General features: G+C 43.9%; 1 protein-coding gene and 1 pseudogene across 1 annotated transcript; one reads left to right on the top strand and one right to left on the bottom strand.

Moving 5' to 3' along the window:
• The first annotated feature begins 5790 nt into the window (after positions 1 to 5790).
• On the top strand, positions 5791 to 6158 carry LOC107526847 (dynein light chain 1, cytoplasmic pseudogene; annotated as a pseudogene).
• Positions 6159 to 18269: 12111 nt separating this feature from the next.
• Positions 18270 to 20036, bottom strand: PHLDA1 (pleckstrin homology like domain family A member 1). Its single transcript, XM_087814530.1, has 2 exons — positions 19227 to 20036; positions 18270 to 18800 (listed from the first exon to the last, which is right to left on the bottom strand). The coding sequence occupies exon 1, from the start codon at positions 19949 to 19951 to the stop codon at positions 19253 to 19255; it is 699 nt and encodes a 232-aa protein (XP_087670656.1). The 5' UTR covers positions 19952 to 20036; the 3' UTR covers positions 18270 to 18800; positions 19227 to 19252.
• Between the last annotated feature and the right edge of the window lie 3060 nt (positions 20037 to 23096).

Here is a 23096-nt window from a genome sequence, read left to right as displayed (position 1 = left end):
TGGTGGTGATGGTTGCAAAACAATGTGAATGTACTTAATGCTAGTGAACTGTGCTCTTATAAATGGGTTAAAGTGGTAAATTTCATGTTACGTATATTTTCCTACAACTGAAAAAAATAATAAAAATTAAAAAACAATATTAGCAAAAACATTCTAATATTTAAGAAGTTATTGGAAAATAAAATATATTTCAAGCCCAACCTAAAAAAAAAGTTTGAAAAGGATTTTAAAGTCCTTATAGATATGATCTAGAACAGCAGATGTTTGCTTTCTGCTTACTAAGGAGCCTGTAAATTTAGGATAAATGTAAGGTGGCATAAGAGAGTTGTATCTATATAGAAACAGCCTAGGAAGATTAATCCCACAGTAAAATACTTAAAATAGTTGATACTTAACACTTGGGTTTAAATTACTTTACTATTTAACTAAAAGTAGGCATTTTGTTTTGCTTTGTTTTGGTGGTTGGTTTGTTTTTACCCCAAGGTTTTTATTAGAGCCTATGGAATCAACTGTCTCAGTTTCTTAATACCATGCAGAAGTTTAGAAACAGTAAGGATTAACACCTGCTGAAATACGATATTATTTCTTGGCTCCAGTACAGATTGCTTGCGAAATATAATGAGTGAATTTCAGGTAAGCAAATGCAAACAGAAGTGTCAGCCTATTCAAACCTCCCTTCCCTGGCTGAGATTCATATTTAACTAAATTGACATATAGCAGCACTCCACTGTATTAAGAATTATGCTCTTTTAAAATCTTCTATAGAATGGTGACCACAAACTGTGTGTATTCACAATATTTAACTCAGTGTCCAGCATGTGGTAAGCACTCACTCGCTACTTTACAATAATTGCAGAAGTACTAGAAGGGGTCATAATAATAGTATGTAGTATCTATCTTCTATGTACCAGGCACTAAAATACGTTCATTTATATGCATTAATAATTTCAAAATAAGGCCTGTCCATGAAGCAGGAACTATCATTCCCATTTTACAGAGGAGCAAAGAGCTTCAGTAAGGTATCAAGTCTGCTGTGTGGTAGAGCTGAGTATTGACTCTAGGATTGTCTAATTCCAAAACCCATGCATGCCTGCTCTGTGAGACCAAGCTGTGCTGAGCAGGATAACTGGGAAATTAACAAGGTTGTATCGAGACCGTGACCACCAGAAAGCTACCCTGTGCTACATGCAAGGAGATCCAATAACCTGGTCACCTTGGCCTCCTCATTTCCTTTTCTTCATGTCCCTGCCATCTCCTTTCTCCCCAACCCCAAGAAAATCTGGCTGAGAGATGGAACCCACCAGAAAGGAGTGTTGTGGGGGCTGGAGGTAGGGTTTAGACATGGCCCTGAGTAGTAGAAGATGTATGCTTTCTTGGTCAAAGTCAGAATGCCTGGCATAGGGGTGCTATGAGTTGAAGAGCCAGGCAGGCATTCTTCTGTTTGCTGACATGCTGGTGCTGGTGTGCATAGATCGCTATTCTTTGAAGCTCTTCTGCTCTGTTTACAGTTATGTCCTAGTCATTAGTCAACAGGAACTTTGGGAGAGAGAGTTCTGGGAATACTTCCTGTCAGGTTTTTCCCAGCCTTTCTTTGGAATGTCTCTGCAGTCCACTCCGTAACCCTGGGGGTGGTCCAACGTGCCCAAAGGGATTGTGCCTTATGTTGCTCCAAAGGATTCCCAGCACTCGACCTCAAAAATAGCTCAGGGCTCAATAAGACCTTGTTGAAACAATCCCTGTTTTTGCTTAAAAACACAAGTCTGGCCTGGTCTCTGCAAGTCACCCTTAAAGAATGATTTCGCTACTTACTTTTTCAATTATATGTCACTGTAGGGTACTAATCTGTATGCTTATTTTGGCAACTCTGGGAAACGGAACAGGTTACTAGGATTCATCTGTCTGTGTGAGGATCCCCTGAGCCTTCCAAAAGAAACAGCAAAGGGATTGGGTCTGGACAATCAGACACCTGGGACACTGGGATTAGCACTTCCAAGTGAGGAGGGGAGGCAAATGCTGCCCTGGTTTCCTGGAGGAGCAGAGGGAGAGGTAAGAAAGGTGAACTGACTGTCAGGGGCCACGGAAGGAAAGGCAGCTAGGGACAGGTTGTGTGGGGCCCCACACTGATGGACACTTTCAAATATCACACACGCTGGGATCTCAAATGACATCGGGCCCAGGCCCAGGGGAGCCTTTCTAAGTTCCTCAGTGGACTACAGGGCTTTCTGAGACCCTGGAGTTGAGCCTTCCGTTCCTAGAAAGAAAGCCCAGACAGCTCATTAGATGCTTCCTGTTGACCTTTTAGTCAAAGCTATTATCAGCCATGGCTACTGCCTGACCTCTGTCACAGCCATCTCAGCTTGTCCCTCCAAGGCCTTTTAGGAGCCAAGCTTTCGAGTCTGGAGTTTTGAATTTACACTGGACACCAAGCAACCAGCGAGCTGTCTAGACCTTCTAGGAAAGGAGGTGAGGAGGCAAAGGTGAGTGGTGGGGGGCTCAAACCAAAAACTACTGTCATTGCTGCCCGAGTCACAATAATCTCTATGATCAGGGGTCTGGGGACATTCAGATTTCTTAACAATACAGGAGAGTGATGCGGACTGGGTCAGCAGCTTCCCCTTTCTGCCACCTGTGCTTACTTCTTCCAACAGGCTCACACAAGCCCCAGCCTTTGCCCAGCCATTTGTGATTCTGATTCTCCACTGGACCACATTTCCATCTTCAGCTTCTCCCCTTTGCTGGTGACATGCTGTCGCACCCTGACTCTGTGTGCTCACTACCGAGGAAGTTAGAGCTGCTCCGCTCCTGGAAACTTGGCCCTCTTGAGTGCCAGGCATCCATGAGAGAAGCCTCCTTCTAGAAAGTACCTATGGGCACCATCATGTTAAGTAGTCAGACATGCACTGAGAACTGGGGCAAGGTGGGGAAGGGGAGGCACAAACTGTGGACAGGAGTCAAAGATGAAGGCCCCCTCCACATCATGGGCAGATCATCCAGATGTCCAGTGCGAGGGCCTGGCAGAGATGCCGTTACAGGCAGACTGAGGTGGGGATGCAGAAACACAATTCTTGGAAAGATGCTCACCTACTTTAGAAGGCACAGAAAGAACCAAGCCAAAATGTGAGAGCTTCTTCATTACCCTTCAAGGCTATTTGTCCTTAATCTTCTCTTTGTAAGAGCTGGGGCTGGCTCTGCACTCAAAAATCTCTCCCCTTTCTGCTTCCTGGAAAACTCGCTTATATCTCTACCCTTTCTATAACTTCTACATCCCTTAGAAAACTGGTCCTTCTAGGAAAATGCCACACACACACACACACCCCTCAACCTGCCATCTCACCTACTTCACACACTTGAAAATTCTCTACCTCCTTCCAATGTGAGATGGACGGGCTCCCGATGATAAGGAGGAGCCCCTCAAGCCTAAGGAGCAACCTGGATTCTGAAGCCTCACCTAAGCCCTCCCTCTGCAGACTCGGGGCAGCTGTTTCAGGCCTCTGCAGTCTCCAAAGGCAACTGAAACACAAGCTGGAAGGAGAAGGGCCTCTTGACCTAATGGTGGCACCGCCTTCATTTCCTGGGGCCCTGAGGATTAGGGCTGAACACAGTAATTCCCAAGGAAGATAAAGAAGCCAGAGGAAACCAACTTACCGCTGAGTCTCACAATGATATCATTGCCACCAAAGCACCGCCCGGCGTTGGGACATAGGCGAATGAATGAGTCAGAGGAGGGGCTGCAGGTGGGCGTCAGGCAGCATCACTTCTGCCATGCCACAAATACCCTTAAAATGCTTATTTTTTTAAAAAGGGGAGAAGCAAGAGGCCCAGAGAGGCTTTAATAAATTACCAAAAATAAAATAATAAAATTGAGGGATGGTGAGAACGGGGTGAAGGCTGAGTGGTAAGTGAGTCAGCTCTTGAGCCTAGACTTTAGCTCCTTTCTGCTGTGTTCTGCGCATGTGCCCTCACCCGCTAGACGGGCAGTCCCCCACCAAGCCTTCGCATTCACCATGATTCATGTGTTTTCTTTGGTTGAGGCCAATGGTTCAACCTTGGCATGGTGGGGGGTCTCTGAGATGACGAACTGTTCTCATTAATTCCCTAGCAAGTGATGCTTCCTGTTGCAGTCGGGAGACAGGGCTTCCATTCCATTCCTTATAAAGGCATGTGTTTTTCTTGAATAAATGCTAAATAAAACGAGTCTTTATGTTTTTTTCCCTTGATCTACAACCCCATTATTCCATAAATAAAATGATGCCTTCAAAGTACACAGACTGCTTTGCAGGGTGGTCTGGAGAGACAACCGCAGACTGTGTGATGGCCTACGACACCACGCTCTTCTCTGGAAAGTCATACGGGCCACACGGCTGCCCTCTGCCAGGCCGCTAGACGCAGACAAAGGTTAGCCCAGTAACGCTTGGTCTCCCCTGCTCCTGCTAACTGCGGGGCTGGAAGTCAGCTTCCCATTGTGGAAGGAGTAGGGCCTCTAGAGGCTCTCAGAGCTGCGTGGTTGCCTTTTGATCTTGGGAACTTATTGAACTTCTGTGAGCTTTTCTTTTCATATCAGAAAAAGGGAGACAACACCACCTACTTTGTAGCACTGTTATAATCAAGGACCCGTCATTAAGCAAATGCTCGAAAACAATAGTAACTATAATAGTTAAATTTTTATTATTACCTCAATCACTGTTCTCTCAGGTTACATTATTGAAGTAAAACTGCTCATTGGAGTGTTCAGGTTATAGAGGGTTTAGCTTAAATAAACATTCTGCCAAGTCTTTCAGAAGTACCATTTTCATTTCCATCCATGGTGTAGAAAATAATTCTTTATCATGTAGAATACATTTGAACCTTAGAGAATAATTGGGTACTTGGACCATTTAGCATCTTTCATCACTCTGGTTAGTATTTCTTACTGTACGGTTGGGTTTTCACTGCATAAGAGTTGGAGGGGGATGAGTTAAAGTTATATTGGGCTGTCAAAATAACAAAAACAAAACAAACTCTGCGAATTAGCAGGTCTTGTAGTTTCTTTCTTTCTCCTACAGGAAGGAGATGGGGGAAAGCACAGAATAAGAACAGATGCTTTTGAAAGCTGAGGGAGATTTTTGCTGTCTGTGGCTCCAGTGAATTGGAATGAAGAGGTCATGCCATGGGGATGCTCCTTAGCAGACACTGGAGACAAGCTCTTCCTAGGTTTTTGCCTGAATAGACACAGGCTTCCCAGCAAGGAAAGACGTCTTTACTGTTGTATCTAAACTTGCTAAATGATCTGAAGAGACCTTTTTTTTTTCATCTGTTGATAGCCGTAAATCCCTTCCTTTCTCATCTTCTCTCAAATCCCAATACAGAGAGAGGTGACATAAAACTTCTCTTTCTCTCTCTCTCTCTCATTTGGATATAAAGTACACATTAAGCATTAACTACTAAAAGGAAGTGCCAGGATAGGTTAATGACATTTACCGATCACATTTGTTGGTCATCTCCTACTTACTATACAAAGTGTTTGTACATATACTATACATTTTAATCATCACAATAGCTCTACGGGACATATGTCCTAATTCCCATTTTACACGTAAGAAAACTGAAGTTCAGAATGGTAGGTGACGTGTGCAAAGGCAGAGCTAAGACTCAAACCCAAGACCTCTGAAATTAAAAGTCTGTACTCTCCAAAGAAAGGCAACTGAGTCTAGAATAACTAATAATTGTAAAATATTATAATTAAAAGTGAGCCACTGAAGACATATCTTTACTTTAAAAAGGAGGAGCAGCTGTGCCATGGTTTTTGTAGCTATGGCTTCTCCCATTGGTCTGAGCCTTGCCAGCCTCCCCACCCCACCTCTCAGGAGACCCTGCTCCACTAGAACCGTGTGTGACCAAAAGGTGGCGATCAAAAATGGTGATATGTCAGAGGAGACGCAACAGGGCTCTGTGGAATGTGCTACTCAGGCGTTGGAGAAGCATAACATAGAGAAGGACATTGTGGCCCATATTAAGAAGGACTTTGATAAGAGGTACAACCCCACCTGGCACAGCATCATGGGGGAGAACTTTAGTAGTTGCATGACACATGAAACCAAACACTTCATCTACTGCTACCTGGGCCAAGTGGCCATTCTTATGTTCAAATCTGGTTAAAAGCATGGACTGGATCACACACCCAGTGATTCATCCAAAAGCAAGGATTGCAGCCTAAATTCCAAATACCAGAGACTGAAATCTTCAGCCTTACTTAAAGGAACACCTTGATCCTTTTTTGGTTTTGTTTTTCTAATCCTCACCCAAGGACATGCTGAGAGAGGAGGGGAGAGAGAGAGAGAGAGAGAGAGAGAGAGAGAGAGAGAGAGAGAGAGAGAGAGAGAAAGAGGTCCACCAGAGAGGGGACCAAACCCAGGTATTCCCATGACCTGGAATCGAACCAGCAACCTTTCCAGGCACAGGACAAGGCTCAACCAACTGAGCCACCCCAGCTGGGCAGAACACCTTGATTTTGAACTTTCATTGGATTGTTTTGTACAGGGCATTCTCTATATTCATTTGTTGTGGTTATAAAACAATTAGCGCAATAGCCTACATTGTATTTATTTTCTATTCCATATCTCTCTGCCCCATGTTTTTCCTCCTCAAAATCCATTCCCTTCCGCCACCCCCCCCCCCCAAATAAATCTGTTGGAGAAAAAAAATTAAATTAAAATAAAGAAGATGAAACTAAAGTCCAAAGGGGCAAAATCATTTGCTTAGGATCACACAGCGCATCAGCAGCAAAGCCAAGTCTAGAACCCAAGAATCTTTCCACTATTCTTTGATGACCCTTGAAGGAACTCCCTAAAGAATAAGTTCTTAGGATAAACACTAAGGTGCTCCTCTTGTTGAATGTGAATGAAAAGCTTTCAGTTTTTTTCTCTATTTCCCTGATTTGGATCTCATCATGGAATCTATGAATGGTAATCGACCTGATTTCTCTGAACAGACTGGGTGCTGCAAATACACCAAGAGCAATTGATGGAGACTCTAGCTTTAGTGTTCCAGATTCCTCTGAGAACCTGAGATCTTCTTCATATCCCTCCTATGTCTATATGACTCTCACATGAAGGCATGAAAAGCAACTATCATCTCTGTTTTAAAAATTAGTTGTGTTCTATTGAAATTGTTCAAATGTAAAAAAACAACAACAATTTCACATCATTGCAACAGTACCATATTTAAAAGGAAAATGTTAAGACCTTAGTAAGAAGTATGAAAATATTTGTAAGACTCTAAGTTAATGTTTCTAAGCATCTTCCCATCTCTGTGAGAAGTTTGTCTTGTATTTCCATGCCAGCTCACGAGTGTAGTATGCATAGAGGTTAGACTCAAAGGCTGTGGAGTTAGATGCCTGGATGACAACCTTAGTTCCTAGCCCCACCATTTGCTGGCAAATTTCTTCAACTCCTAATCCTCAATTTCTCATCTACTGATTGAAGAAAATATATGGCAGAGACTGCTTGTTTTCTCCCCAATAACAATTCTCCCCTATTTCTTAGCTAATAGAACCCTGATTTTATTTGGGATGGAGTATATGTCTGGCCTTGTTGCACCGTTGGGTAAAAAATAAGATATAACTGGAAGTCATCATGTGAGGGCTCCAAAATTTCTCCAAAAAGAATTACTGATCTAGAAAGTTGTTCCCTTTTGCTCTACTCCCAGTTCCTCTTTTTTTCTGTCTGGAACTCAGATAAGTATCTGGAACTCTGCAGCCGTCTTGGAGCATGAGGATCCAAGCCCTGTACCAAAGGTGGTAGAAGAGAAATATAAAAGGAGCCTGGGTCCACGGTGACCAAAAAGACACCATACCAACCTGAACCACCCAGCTCCGGAATTTTTTTACATAAAAGTAGAGTAAGTTGTTGTTGTTGTTGTAAAATTGTGCACCTGAAACCTGTATAATTTCGTTAGCCAGTGTCACCCCAATAAAGTTAATTTTAAAAAGCAATTTTTTATTTTAATATACTTATTTGGAATTAACTATTATATACACTCAAATCTAATGCTGACTGGAATACGAATATCAAAGATCTTATAATAAGTAATTAAGATAATTCATTTAAAACATGTTTAGGGCCTGGCATTTAGTAAGCCCTCAATAAATGTTAGTTGCTGCTACTGCTATTATTTTTTTAATATGTTTTTATTGATTTTTAGAGAGAGAGGAAAGGAGACGGATAGAGAGAGAGAAACTTCGATGAGAAAGAAACATCATCAATTGGCTGCCTCCTGCACGGCCCCCAGCAGGGATCGAGCTCGAAACCCAGGCACGTGCCCTGGCTGGGAACCAAACCGTGACCTCTTAGTTCCTGGGTCGGCACTCAACCACTAAGCCACACTGGCCGGGCACAGCTACCGCTATTATTAACATTGTTAACTGTTACGATTAGTATTACACCACCAACAGTGTTATGTCTTATCTTCCCCATGCTTCCCATATAAGTTCCTTGAGAGCAAACTTTGTATTTTACTCCTTTTTGTAGGCCTGCCACTGCACCCTGTACATAATTTTTTAAAGATATCTTCTACTTACAGGGAAAGTAATTTTAAGTTTATTTTTAGTTAAATCTGCTAATTAGAATCAAATTAATAAATCATTGATAATAAAACCTGGAGAAATAAAACCAATTTTTACATAGGTGTTTGTATTTCCTAATTCTTGTTTTAAAGTATATATTGCTTTATTTATATGTGAATTAGCAACCAATTTGGTTAATTTATATTGTTAATAAAACATTATCTTTTTTTACAAAAAAACATGGAAAGTCTGGCCTCTGGACCCGAAAACCATCTGCCACACCCATCACCAAGCTCTAGCTGTCCTGTTTTATTACGGTGCCTATCCTTCACTGAGCACTTACTATGAACCAGGTACCGGGCTGAGCACTTTCTGTACCTTGCCTGAATTCATCATTAATATCAATTTGTGGGAGAGCTATGGTTACTTCCAACACTTTTTGTAGAGTTAGGGCCTAGAAAGATATATTCTAATGAATGTCAGTTTTTCAAACTCAAGCCAAATGACAGAAAATATTTCTTAAGAGATTTGAGCCTATAGAAAATTAACAGTTTTGCTTTATTCTATGTTTATTTCCTTTTTCAGAGACTCAGAGAAGAAACAAAGTCTTAAAAAGAGAAAAGAAAGCTTAATTATTCATTTCCCATTTTCTCTAAAATAATCTCCTTTAAAAAATAAACATAAAAATGATGTTCTTAACCACCAGTTAGAAAAAAAATGAGTGTGGATTGAGGAAGTCTTTAGAAATACTTTTCTGCCTCCTTCTCATCCCCCATTTTTGGGGCAAGATCCCCACTTCCGAGGCCTGCCTGGATCACCCTCCACTGTGCCCATCAGCAGGGAATCCTCTTGCCCACCCCACAACTCACACCCTTGTATTTCATACCTGATTCTTCCCATATTTCTAATTCACAAGCTTTGTCTCTCAGTCTTACTCTACATGTTCATTTCTGCGCAATAAGTTTGGAGAATAGTGATTTTGTATGTCAAATTAAATGCATACAAATAAGAGTCTACGCAGCTTAGCACACCAGCATTGTCACGAGTTTGTTTAGGGGCACTGAGAACCGGCTAAGCCCACAAAAGCTGCTCTGTGGACTATTTTACACAGTTATTTGGTTCAACTGGGTATTGTTTTTTAAAGCCACATTGAAATCAAAGTGTTTTCCCAGGCTCTTGGCGTGCCCGGGTCAAGAATGCTGACAATCTCCTGTCAGAGAGAGGCTGTCAGCATCACCCCCTATCAGGCCTCCCAGTCATCGCTTGAAGAGCAAGCAGGCAACCCGCTGCCTTGTGACAAGCGCTGTGACTCCGAGGGAGCCAAGTGCTATGAATGAAGCCCTGTAAAAGGTCATTTTATGTAAGAGGAAAGAATGGCGTCACCCAGGGCGCATACATAATTTTGAATTAAAAACTTGTTTACTGGATGCTGGAGTACAAGTACTTACTAGGGATCCCTCTCCTCCCCACCTCACCCCCACCCCCATCCTCTCATTAAAAGGTACGAGTCCTGAAATCTCCAAATTGCTTGGTTTGGGGTAGTGAATGTCCTGGGTAGGGGATGAACTGTTATTTTTGACTGGATTTTGAGCTTTGTGGATTATAGTCACCTAGTTCCCTGGAAGTGGAGTGACAAGTTTGACCACCCCAACTGTGGGATATGGTGGTTGCCAATGAGTCCATTACCCTGGACACACCTTCTTCAGAGAGTATCTCTCCTGACACACAGAGAGGCGAGAAAAGCCAGTCAGCTACCTCCTTAAGCAACTGTATAAACATTCAAATCACTTCAACATTTTTCAGCTCCAGAGATAATTTCAAGACCTTGGGGTGGGGATGGGGGCAGTTAGTAACACCGGAAACATTCCATGAATATTTTAAGAGTTGTGTGATAAAATAAATTCCAAACAGCTTTTAACTCAGTTTCTAAATAAATATTTTCAATTAATTTTCAAAAAAGGATATTCTAACAGCCATATTTTAAAATATGTTAGTTTCAAAATATGTATCTGCTTTCTTCTGTGAATTTTCTGCTTGCTTAAGGTTTTTGTTTAACCACATGGATGATATTTGGAAGGTCGAAGTCAGAACTCATTTTTGAAAACTGTAGAATTAAAGTTTATTTTCAATATTTATAAACCCCTTGAGACAGTTTATATAATTTAAATAAAAATGTACATCTTTGTACCTTTGGAAGGGTGGAGGGGAGGTGATATCTGAAATTCTCAAGTAATTATTGCAAGAATGACACCTTGAATTTACAAAGTAGTGGGACAATGGAAAGAGCACTAATTAACAATCAAGGGAGCTGGGTTTGGTTTATAATCCTGTCCCTGACTAATTGGCTGTGTCCATGGGCAGCTTACTGGCCCCTCCTGGGTTCATTTCCTTCCTCTGCAAAAAGGGGAGGGATGAAGGCGACTTTGTCTAAACTCCTAAAATTCCATTTTTGGCTCTGGTCTCAAACTCACCATTTATACTGATAGAGGGGAGGTTTTATTGCCTACTATTCTGAAGAAGGCAAATACAAATCAGGGCCCACCAGCTTGAGACAGCCATGCAGCTCAGGTCTTCCAGCAGCTACCTGGCACTTTTTATAGGCATCAGGAACTTCATGAGAACCTCCGGCAATCATTACAATTATTCTTTGTGAGCCAGTGCATTGTGGCAAGGAACAGATTCACCCTCACACCTGCAACCATAACTCATATACCGATCACTACCTTAATAGTCTCCCGTGCTGTCAGAAACTGAAAGAGTAAGTTACTACGGTATTCTTCCACTAAGACTGAGCTATTCCCTCCAGCGGCGGTGTCGAAACAGGGCAACAGGCCATTACAAAGGGACTTGGCACCACCACAGACCACTGCTTTGTAACAGGGGTTTAGGCCGGCTGGGGCCAACCCTCAAAGCAGGATGCTCAAAGCTCTGGGGAAGCCAGCTCTGCCCAGTGCTGTCTCAAACCCTTCAGATGTCAGGTTCTGCAACAAAAACTCACCAACTCATCTCCATGAGCCATGAAAGTTACTAGCAAGAAAAGTGAATACATAAATACACCCCCCCACACACGCACCCCACACAAATGTATGTATTGGGGGTTGCTTGGAAGGATCATTACAGGCAGGTATGTTTACAAACTGCAGCTGAGCTTAGTAGGAATAAACATTTTTTCAGCAGCTAAATAGTAGAAAGAGAGTATGTCTAAAACTATTGCAAGTTTGGCTTCTTCGTGCTTAGTCACAAAGCCAGGCTGCTCTCTCGAGGCGGTGAGTCAGCCCTGACAGAGCAAGCCACGCCACTCGGAGGGGTGGCGACCGCCAAGTACAAAACACTTGCAAAATAACTGAGCTGTTGGCTCCGGCAGGAACCGAGCTGCATATGAGTTCTCAGCTTCAGGAGAAAGCCGGTGGACGACCGTGACGTAATTAGAGCTTTGAAACACCTCAAGAGTCATTTCCCGTTTCTTTCCGTGCAGCAGTTGAACACTCATCAGTGACTTTGGAAGCACAGGATATCTGGTCTTAAAGGCCAGCAGGGCATGGCTGCTCAGCCTGGTATAAAGGGCTTTGGTGGGGTTTGAGAGTATGCAGCATCACCACGTGGACTATTTTTTTCAAGTTTTCATATCCAGAGTTCAACTAAGTATCAAATGCTTCAGGTTAATGCCCTGGCAGGGAGCAAGCCACTCCCACATCTAACATATCTCAGCAGTTAATTCTGACTCTGCAGCAAAGGGTAGAAAAGTGGAGCTCTCTGTCTTCAAGCTCTAAAAATCCCTTCAAAACAAAAGATAAAATCAGATTCAGAACAACCCTCAGACCAAGGAGATGTGCCTGCGTCAACAGTCCACTCCAGGTCATCTAAATCTCCAAAGTCTTCTTGCCCCAGCCTATGCCATCTTTGATAACCAGACTCACTCTGCAGGCAAGTAAGGCCAGGGCTCTAGAACACCCATCTCATGGGATTTACTTGCCTTTCCATGTGGTGAGGGTTTCCAACAAGGTCTTTGAGAAACAAGCAAAGCAAGGAAGAAGACTTCGATGAATAGATAGATTCATGTGATCAGTGAGTTCATTAATCAGGTTTGCCTGTGTCAGTAATTTTGGAGAGTTGCAATGTTGTGTTCATATGATTCTTTCCACTTAATATAAATATAAATTTGGCTTGAGTTCTACAAAAAACTAGGAATTACTTAATGCTATTTTTAGTTGCAAAAATATCCTGTTTTTAAATCCAAATTATTTGGATTGAAATATACATTATATCTATATTTATATAGGTATAATGGAAATAGAAACATCTAATCCTTCTTAAAATGGTCTCTAGATCATATTTTCCTTTACATAATGCTTTACTACAAGTAGAGTTGGTTAGACAGTGGCTCTGGAACTCACACTCCTGCAGATTTCACTGCCACTTCATAGTATATCTATCATAGCTCCTCAAGGGTGGGGCTAATATTCCCACTCACAGGTGAGCGGACTAAAGCTCAGAAAGATTAAATGTACTGCCTAATGTCACAAGGCTAATCAGAGTCAGAACCAGAACCCAAGTCCATCCATGAATCCAAGTCCATCCATGCTCTTTTGAATATAATGTATGCAAGAAGGTATTATTACCGCAGTATTGATAACAGCATAAACACAGACACTCACTAGATGACAACAGACAAATGAAATAATACATCAACTCAGTAGGATATTATGCTGTCATTAAAATTATGACTTTAGATAGTAACAAGGAAGATGATAGCTACTGTGTATTGAATGCTTACTCTATGAAAGGAAGAGCAACAGTCCTTTGTGTGAATTATCTGATTTTGAGTTCACAACTGCATGAGACAGGTGCTATCACTGTCTGTATATTACATGTGAAACTGAGGCTAAAATAAATTAAATCACTTGCCCAAGGGAACTCAGCTAAAAAGAACAAGATTATCTGACTCAACCTTAGCACTACGGACATTTTGGGCTGAATAATTTTTTGTTGTAGAGGAATGTCCTGTGCATTGTAGGATATTTAGCAGTACCTCTGACCTATATCACTAGCTGTGAAAATGAAAAGTGTCTCCAGCTTGTCCAATGTCTCCTGAGGGACAAAATCACTCCAGGTTGAGAGCAATACTCTAAAGCACAGACTTAACCACTAGGCTCTACACCTCCTTCCGTCATCACCAGCCCTCCTACAGAAACATGGTTTCCTACAGAAGCATATTTTTTTTTCACACGCGCATAGTCACAGACAGGATTCCTTGAGAAACAGGTTCTGAGACTCTGAGATTTGACTGCAGGAGGTTTGAGTGGGAAGAGGGGGAGAAAGGGCAGTGTTCTTGGGAACCTCACCTGTAAGGAAGCCAGGGAAACAGACCTGGGCGGAGGGAGAGTTGAACTGCCAGTTCATTATTGAGACAGGCCTCTGCCAATTCTACAGGGAGCTCTGGAGCTAGAATGGCCCTTACAGTTGTCCTGATTGAGACAACAGGGCCTGGTCTTTTCTTTTCTTTTTTAATTATTTTTATTTATAGATTTGAGAGAGAGCAATTTGTTGTCCCACCCATGTGCCCTGACTGGGGATTGAACCCACAATTTTGGCATTACAGGACAACACTCTAACCAACTGAGCTACCCACCCAGGGTTCATTTCTTCTTAAAAAAACAAAACAAAACAAAAAAACAACAAAAAGTCCTGCTTAAAACAGTACAGTAATAAAGCTGTCAATGTAAGACTATGCTAAGGGATATAAATTTGCCTTCAAACTTTCTATTTTAAAGTTTTTTGAGATTTAAAGGTCTTTAGATGCCAGTGGAGATTGTAAGAGTAAAGTTATGCTATTTTTCTTTAAAACATTAGGCCTCTCTTCTGCTCTCAACATAAAACAGGAAGCTAAAGGGCTTGTCTGTTGTAAAGCCCATGAACAATCTGAGCATAGACCATTTTTGAGGTTGGAAATTTATTTTTAAAAACAATACCTGGGCGTTGTGAATATAGCATATAAAAATCCACTCAGATCTTTTGGGCTTTACAACAGACAAGCCCTTTAGAACCCTTTTCCCATAGGAATGCATAGTGTCCATGCCCCATGAGCAAGGCCTTCAAAAGGTCCACAGGTCGGTCATCTCATTCAATACTTTATTTGAAATGGAATGCATTTTTAAAATATGAAAAATAAATCACATCTCTCCAAATCATATAAGAGACATATTTACACATATTATGACCAAGAATGTGATGGTAAAGTATTTGGTACATGGTGATACTTGTTTTTCAGAAGCTGGCATTTGCATATTCTGAAACTAAGCAGAAAGCTGACAGTGGAATGTAACAGACAATCATTTTATCTTTCTTCTCAAAATAAATACAGTGATCTGGAAGAACCACCTATTATTAAAATCTGCTTCCTCACTACCCAGCTGATAGCCAGAGGCCAGCTTCAGAGCAGATAGGAGTAGGCCGCTCCAGCTTTTCCGCAGATGCTTCTAATGACCAGTCTTTCTGCTTCCTTCCCTGGACAGTGATGCCCTAAGAGAACCCTGTTGGATCCTATCCTCCATTTGGCAGATGTCCAGCCAATGAAGTCGCAGATTACTTTGTCATCCAATGTTGTGTAAATCTAGGTTGGCTGTACAATATGCAGATCAAAAAGTCACCCTTCAAATTGTGTCCAAACTTTAGAAGTAGTTCTTAAAAAACCAATCCAACACAATTTCACAATTAATACATCTTAGATTGCTTTGGGTAAATTGGTATATTTCTCTTGAGAGAACCACTGATGGATTCGATGTCAAGCTCTGTAATTTCCAAATTTCAATCTTATTCTGCTCAAGGCATTTTATTGGTAAAGCAAAAAGGAGTTTCACATTTACCACAAAATAAAAGAGAGAGAAAAGGAATGCGCACAGGCCCATCCTCATCAGGCAAAGCTCTACGTTCTGTGGGATTGCTCTAGTTGCACGTCAGTCTTAGACCCCTCTTCTAAACCTGCCATGAACATGATAATGTAAACACTTGGAGACAAGCTAAAACCAAGTCACTTTCCCTGGGGACAGAAAACAAGTGATGTGTTTGAACTCCCACACTGGCAACAAACTTGTAGCGTCAGATTTAAAATGAGGAATCTTTAAGAAAAATAGCTATGTGAGGGCAGAAAAGTGATTTTTTTTTTTTTTTAAAAGGGCTTTGAACTTAAGCCAGACTTCCTAACAGTGTTTACGTATCAGGGAAACTCTTTTAAGCAACGAGTTGGTTTTTTTCCTACCTCCATTTGAGAAAATGTTAAGTGAAATTATAAAGTTGGTTTGATTTCTATATGAGAAAATGCCAGCTTCCTCTCTGAGGGAAATGTTCATTTTGAAAGGGCCCTTTATGGCCATTTACTCTGACCTCAGCAACCCCTGTAGGGCATAAACAGATCTGTGATTTCCGCTCAGAAAGTATGCTTAAGGAGCTTCGCCGTGTCATGTTGTGTAGCCTGTCCCAGTATTAGTTGTTCTCAGGGAATGAAATGAGCGTAAAGGAAGCACAGTGTGAGGCAAGAGAAGCCACCTCCTGGGTGCTGGGAAGTTACACATTTTTTCCTTCTTTCATTCATTTGTCCCAACAAATAGCTACTGAGCTATGTATGAGGCTTGGCGCCAACAGAAGTTCAAAGACAAAAGTTCAGTTTCCAGATGGGACATTTCTTTTAATTTTCCAACTTTTCACATTTTATGTTTATTTAAGGGGTGGGTTTTCCCTTGGACCTGCCCTTTCCTTATTCCTTTACTTGGGATGAAAGGAGCACTTATATCTTTTTCCATGAAGGAGATTGGTTAGGCCTTGTAATACCTCACGTGGTTTATATCACTTTTGTATAGGTAGAATAGAACCACTGACACATTCAATGACTTGCATTTGTATTTTGTTTTGTTGAGCTTTGTTAAGCATAGTTGTTTCTTTGTACTGGAAGAATCATTCAACCATAATAATTTCAAAGTGTCAAAACACAAAAACCATCCTACTCCTCTCCTTTCTCATTTCTCAGGCTTCACAGTTAAATGCTAAGAGACCTTCAGACTAGAGAGCTACTAAGAGGCTCTCAACATAAATATCACATTGGACCAAGGACTAAGGGTTATGGAAAGACAGGACAAGGAACCATGACTCTGGTGGCTGCAGTAAGAATCGTAGACATTGGGGCGGGGGGAGGGAATCCACCAGCCGGTACTTAGCCTATATATAAGCTAACAACTTACATGAATCTTAATTTTAAAAGTACTTGGTATACATTTTATCTTTTTTATAGCACAAGAATTTGAAAGAAAAATCCTTCTATCTGGAAAAAAGCTGTGTTTTAATAGGGGTTATATGATCTACATATATTAAAACACCAGTACAACAAGGCAGTATCTAAAAAGTACAGCAGTGGTCCCAAAGCTGAACCAAACTGCTTAAGAACTCATTTAGATCTGGCTTTCTGAGCTGCCCATATTTGTGTGTGTGTACATATATGATTTTTTAAATCTTTGCAGCATATTTTCACAGCAGCAACTTAAACAGCCACTGGAAGAGGCATTCTGCTTAAGTTCTGTTTGCCATTTGCTCAAATTTTAGTTTACCCCTGCAACTTTTTGGATTATAGTTATGAGCTCAGAATTCCATCATTTAAATATTGCACTAACAAAGTAATTTGACCATGAAACTCCTTTCTGGATGGAGGGAGCAAAGACATCTCTAATATAAAATTCTGTTTTCATCTCTTGACTACATAACTTAGCATCAGGCTAATACTGACCTTTCCAATTTGGATGCTAGAAAAATACTGATCAAGACTTTGTGAAAGACAATGGAAAACAGAGACCCGTTAGTAAAGCCATACAGATAGGAAGTGAGTTTCAGCCCCAAGAGGATTTTGTGTCTCTATGGCTCTCTTTAAACTGAAGTAGCATCTGCCCTTGTGGATTTTGACCATCCCTTTGATTTAACACAGAAGAGGGTTTGTTCTACCTTTAAAAGCTCATCTCCGCGCCCCCTCCTGCCCAATAACGCCTCGTGAACAAGTGGCTGCTGAAACAAGACTGGGGTTGTTTTCCTACTGAAAATCCGGTGTTTATCCAGTCCTTCCTTTTTCAATTTCTGAGTTTAGTTAACCTAACAACAAAACATATAACCCTTCAATTTTGCAAAGAGCAATAAAAAAAGCAAAAGAGTTGGTTTCTCTGATCAACATTATTTTCAGTAAGAAAACAAAAAGTTATGACTCTTAGTTCTTTGAAATAGTTATAAACTGTCTTTTTAAACTCTAAGATTCTAGGGTATGCTTCTAGAATAGAGTAAGAAAATGTGGTTCAAGTAAAGTGTGCAAAGCCCTTGGAGAAGGGTCATCTCCAGTGTGGACAGAACACAAAAATGTTCTCTCCCACAAGTGGAATGATTCCCTTTTCCCCACTATGTTTTTTGAAATGAAACACCTAATGCATTTATACTCAGAAACCATAGAAATCTCCGTATTAAACCCTTCAGATGACATAAGCAAGGTTTTTCCTAAAGTAGACCCAGCCCTACCACACCTTCAAGATCATCCTGCCATCAGCTGGGCTAGGTTTTAAATATTTTGAATTAGATATCACTATTACTTATTTCCTTTTAGAAAGACAATTAGATTTTCATAATTACACAATTCTGAACACTTAGCCTCTTTAAACTTCAATTCTATACAACATATATGTCTAAGAAAAAAACCTCAAAAAAAAAGTTGTATCACAGAGTTTAATTTCAACCACCTGGCATAACAGTGAGTCAGGGTTCTGAAAATGCCCTAGGAAGAGTGAATGAATGAATTCCCCTACACCACCCTTTCTTTCCTTTCCAAGATTAGAACTTACTAGGGAATAGGTTTTTGAAAATAAACTTCCTTTTTTTTTTTTTTTTTTTTGGAAAATGGCCTACATTCAGAAATGTCTTAGAACAAATATTTTTTAAAAAACAAAACTAATAAATAATCATAAACCAAAATACATTAAAATAAAATTACAGTACATATCGCTCCTAGAAGGTCCACCATACTGGAAGGTCCTTTCAAAGGTTCATAAATAAAGCCCTCTGGACTTGAAATCCTTTCCTGCACTGTGATGAAGAAGGGTATGCAGAAAACTAAGAGGAATCACAAGTTATCAAGTCGGGTGATGTCCAAACTACTCCGTCGGGTGCGGGGCAGGGAGACTTGTTTTCCATCCCAGTGAAGACAATAGAAAGGTGCTGTCCCGCTTCCTCAAGTCCTCAAAACCTGGAAAGAAAGGGCACAGAGTGAAGCAGGGGGCAGGTTCCCGCAAGGCGCAGCTCTCGCCGCGCGTCAGGCGCACGGAGCGTGCTCGCTGAGACGACGCCAGGGCCGCTCCCTCAGGTGCCCGGGCCCGGAAAAGGCCCCGCGCTGTCGCGGGGGTGCCCGGCGCCGAACGCGCGCGGGGGAGGGGTCCCGGGGGGCCGCCCGCCGGGCGCCCCCTGCCTAGCCCGAGCCCCCCACCCTCCCCCTCCGCCTGGCCTCTCCTGGCTCCAGCTCGCTCGTCTGCTTTTCACCTACCCAGAAACTTGAAATAACTTCTCATTCTTCCACCCGAGGGCCGAGCCCGGGAACACCTTTCCAGCTCCTCCCCGCAGCCCCGCGACCCGATCCCCGCCCGGCCCTCGGTCGCCTTAGCTGCCGGGACCTTACCTCGCCTTGCCCGAGTGCTGCCCCCTTCAGGCAGAGTTGGAGGTGCTGCGGAGAAACCGGTGGCCCAGCGGCTGCGAAAGCTGTGGTGGGTGCGGGAGTGGGTGCGGGTGCGGGTGCGGGTGCGCATGAGGATACGCGTGAAGCGGCTGGGGCTGGGGCTGGGGCTGGGGCTTGGGTTGGGGTTGCGGCTGGGATTGGGGCTGGGGCGGGGGCTGGGGCTGGGGCTGGGGCTGCGGCTGGGGCTGCGGCTGCGGGGGCTGCTGCTGGACCAGGTGCTGCTGCTTCTGCCGCGTGGACTTGACCGCCAGGATGGCCTGACGGTTCTTGTACTGCACCATCTGCAGCGTGATCTCCGCGTTCCAGCCTTGGTCCTGAGGGCACCGAAAGTCGATCTCCTTGCCCTCGGCCATCACCACAGTGAAGTACATGTACTTGCCCTTGCGCTCCACGCAATCCACGGTCTTCATGTTGGAAAAGTGCAATTCCTTGAGCTTGACCGGCGGCTCGAGGCCGGCCACGGCGGGGCCTCCGGGCTGAGCCTGCTCGGCCGGCCCCTGCCCGGGCTGTTGCTGGTGCTGCTGGTGTTGGAGCTGCTTGGGCGGGATGAGCAAGAGCCCCTCCTCTGTGAGGATGCAGCACTTTTTCTTCCAGAGCTGCAGCAACCCGTCGCTTCGCTTCTCCAACACACCCTCTTTCAGCGCCTTGCAGCCGCTGCTCTCCAACATCTTCCCGGCATAGAAGGGGGCCCCGCGCGGCTCGGCCTCCCTAGTTCCAGCCGCCCGGGCCGGGGGCCGCAGCAGCGGCCGCGCTCCGTCCTCGCCCCGGCAGCTCCCGCGGCCGCCGGCCCGCAGCGCGCAGAGGAGGCTGAGGCGCAGCAGGCGGAGCGGCGGCGGCTCGGGGTCCCGGCAGGGGGGCCGCGGGGTCCTGGTGCGCCACAAGGTTCCGGAGCTGCGAGCCGCCGCGCCGCCGCCGTCTCGTCGGGAGCGCTCACCGAAGGGCACTGGCCGGCCCCCCTCGCGGCGCTTTTGAATGGGCCATCGCCCCCACCCCCGAGTGACACCCAGCGGAAAAGGCGGCTCTTGGCGCCCGCGCCGCGGGGGAAAGCCCGGCTCCGGAGGCGCTCGGCCGGCGCACGCCTCATTAACTCGGGGCCGCCCCGAGCCCGCCGCGTCCACGCCCCCGCGCCCTGGCTCCGCCTCTCCGCCGCCCACTCGCTTCCGCGCCCCTTCCCGAGGGTGACGGCGGAGCCCCGAGCCCCGGAAACTCTCTTTCTTCGCCGGGGGCGACAGTCGAGGGCGCCCCAGCTGCCCGGCGACAAATGCCGTCGTCCAGAGGTGCGCGGAGAGGCCGTCCCCGCCGTCCCGCCTCTCCCGCCGACAGCCTCGGAAACGAAGACGGGGCTGCGAGGTGGGGACGGCCCCCGGACGGCGCCTGGAGCGCCTGCCTCTCTCCGCGCCCTCGGGGACCAGCCCCGGCTCCGGAATCCCGCAGAGCCAGAGTCCCGGCCTGGGCGAGCGAGGAGGCGGGGCTGAGGCTCTCCGGCCGGGGAGTCCGCGCACCTGTGCCCTCCCGCGACCCTACCCTACGTGACCATCTCGGGGGGCCGAGAGAACTGGGTGTCTTTGCACTCAGTCGCTCTGGGTCATTAAGTCGGTCTTACGCGGACAGAGAGGGCGATTGGTAAAGCAATAGCGCTACCGCCCGTCCCGTTTGGAAGGGGTCGAGGAAGGCGACCTCAGGTGGCATCTCCCGGGCCTTCCCCGACCGGGAGCGCGGGCACCGGCCGATCTTCCCCTGCGCGCAAGCTCTCCGGCGCCCTTCCTGACCCAGCCTACATCATCTCCCAGCAGTAACTCCACTCCAGCTGCAAATCCGGGGAATGTCCCGCGCGGAGAGGCTCCACACTTCAGGGCACAGTTTAGCCTTTCAGAGAGCAGACTGGCCTCCCTGGATCCCTCTTTACAAATGCCTGCGGGCCGCATCTCTGTTTTGTGACCTTACTTATCTGTGACCTGGGGAAGGTAACGCAGCCCCTGCTCTTAGCTCTCTCCTCCACATTCAAACAATTTCTATAGAAATTCTGAGAAACAAAGCGGAATAAAGGGCATAAACAGAAAGCAAACCTCTCGGTGGGGAAATTCATCCGTTAAGTAAACAGAGAACCCCAACTATGTACTGACCTTGAGGATATGAAGAAGAATCGCAGTAAGAAGAGATAAGCCAGGGGTGGACGAGTCAGAATGGGCCCAGGTAGGAAGAAAGGCTCCTGCGTGTGCCAAGAAGGAAGAAGGGAGAGCTTAGCTCATCTGCTAGTTTCTTATGGGTGGAACAAATAACTTAATAGGGAAAGAAGTGAGAAATGAGCTTGGAGAGCTGAGCAAGAGTCAAATCCTTTGTGCTATGATAAGAAATTCGAACTTAACCCCAAGGTAACGGAGAACAAAGGATAATTTTTAAACTGGAGGATCCTGAATCTTAATCTAAGGAACAATGTTTTAGCAAATGGGACAATTCCTGGCACAATCCTGAGTCCCATTGAATTGTAGTTGATGAGTTCTCAGAACCTTCTCATTGTTAATGGATTAGCAGTCTTTTAAAGAAAAGGCAATTATTAAAATTACATAAAGATTTTTAGTAAGATTATGTAAAAATAAAAAAGATAAATAATTCTGTATAGCAGTAACAAACACTACACTTCACATCTCGGTTCTTCCCTTGCCCTTGTAAGACAAGTGAGCATTCCTGAGAATTTCTACATGACCAGCTGTTCATCTTTTTAACAGAATGCCATTCTTCAGCTCATTTGGAAAGGATACTTCCTTTAAGTGTGTAATTCAGAGTTCCTGAGAGCAGGTGTATTTGAGAAGGACATTTCATATAAAAAAAAAAAAAGATATAAAATAAACTTAATTGGGTAAACAATTAGATGTAATCTGAAAGCCCAAGTCATTTTCTTAGGAGAAACTGAATATATTTGGTGTTACCTAACCTGCAGTTTATCAAGATGCAACAAATATATTCTATCTAAAATACTTCAGAATGTTTGAACAAGCACAATTTTCAAAAGCACTTATTTTATCATAAATAGACAGTTGGATATTTCACAACTTAGTGACTTTGTAACCAGCTCAGAAGTAAGTACATGTTCTCTCTGACCACAGTACATTGATTACTGGAAATCTCAGTAGTATAGGAATCTTGTAGATCATTGACAGGTGTGTTGTTGTTTTTTTAATATGTTTTTATTGATTTGAGAAAGATGGATGAGAAACATCAACATGGATCGGCTGCCTCCTCCACGCCCCCTGGTGGGGATTGAGCCCAAAATCCCGGCATGTGCCCTGAAGGGGAATGGAACTAGTGACCTTTTGGTGCATGGTTTGACACTCAACCACTGCGCAACACCCGCTGGGCAGTTGACAGCTTTGATCCTAATTTATTTCAACAGTCACCACCAAATCACAAAAATGGTCATATGGGCAATGAAACAAATTCACAATAAAATGAATTATAGGAAATGTTTCCAAAACCTATGAAAGTTAGTAAAACTTAGAAAGCTAGCTAACAAAATCTTTGCTTTGATTAACACATTTGAAGTGGCTAATTCAAATTATATGTTCATGGCTGGCGGCATCAGCTTGTCTATCAGTAGCATCTGACACAGCTGATCATTTTCTCCCCTTCAATACAGTTCTTCACTTGGCTTCAAGGACATTACTCTTAGTTTTCCTTTTACCGCCCTGGTCACTGTCTGTCTCCTGTACAAGGTCTTCCCCTTCCTCCCAATCTTTTCCTATTAGAGCGCCCCAGAGCTCAATCCTTGGTTCTCTCTCTATACTCACTCCCTTGTTGATCTCATATAGTTTCATC

Source organism: Miniopterus natalensis, chromosome 2 (assembly GCF_054644295.1).
Source record: "Miniopterus natalensis isolate mMinNat1 chromosome 2, mMinNat1.hap1, whole genome shotgun sequence".
In the NCBI taxonomy this organism is placed as follows: domain Eukaryota; kingdom Metazoa; phylum Chordata; class Mammalia; order Chiroptera; family Miniopteridae; genus Miniopterus; species Miniopterus natalensis.
Note: the sequence above shows the minus strand (reverse complement) of the source record. Positions and strands in the feature narration are given on the sequence as shown.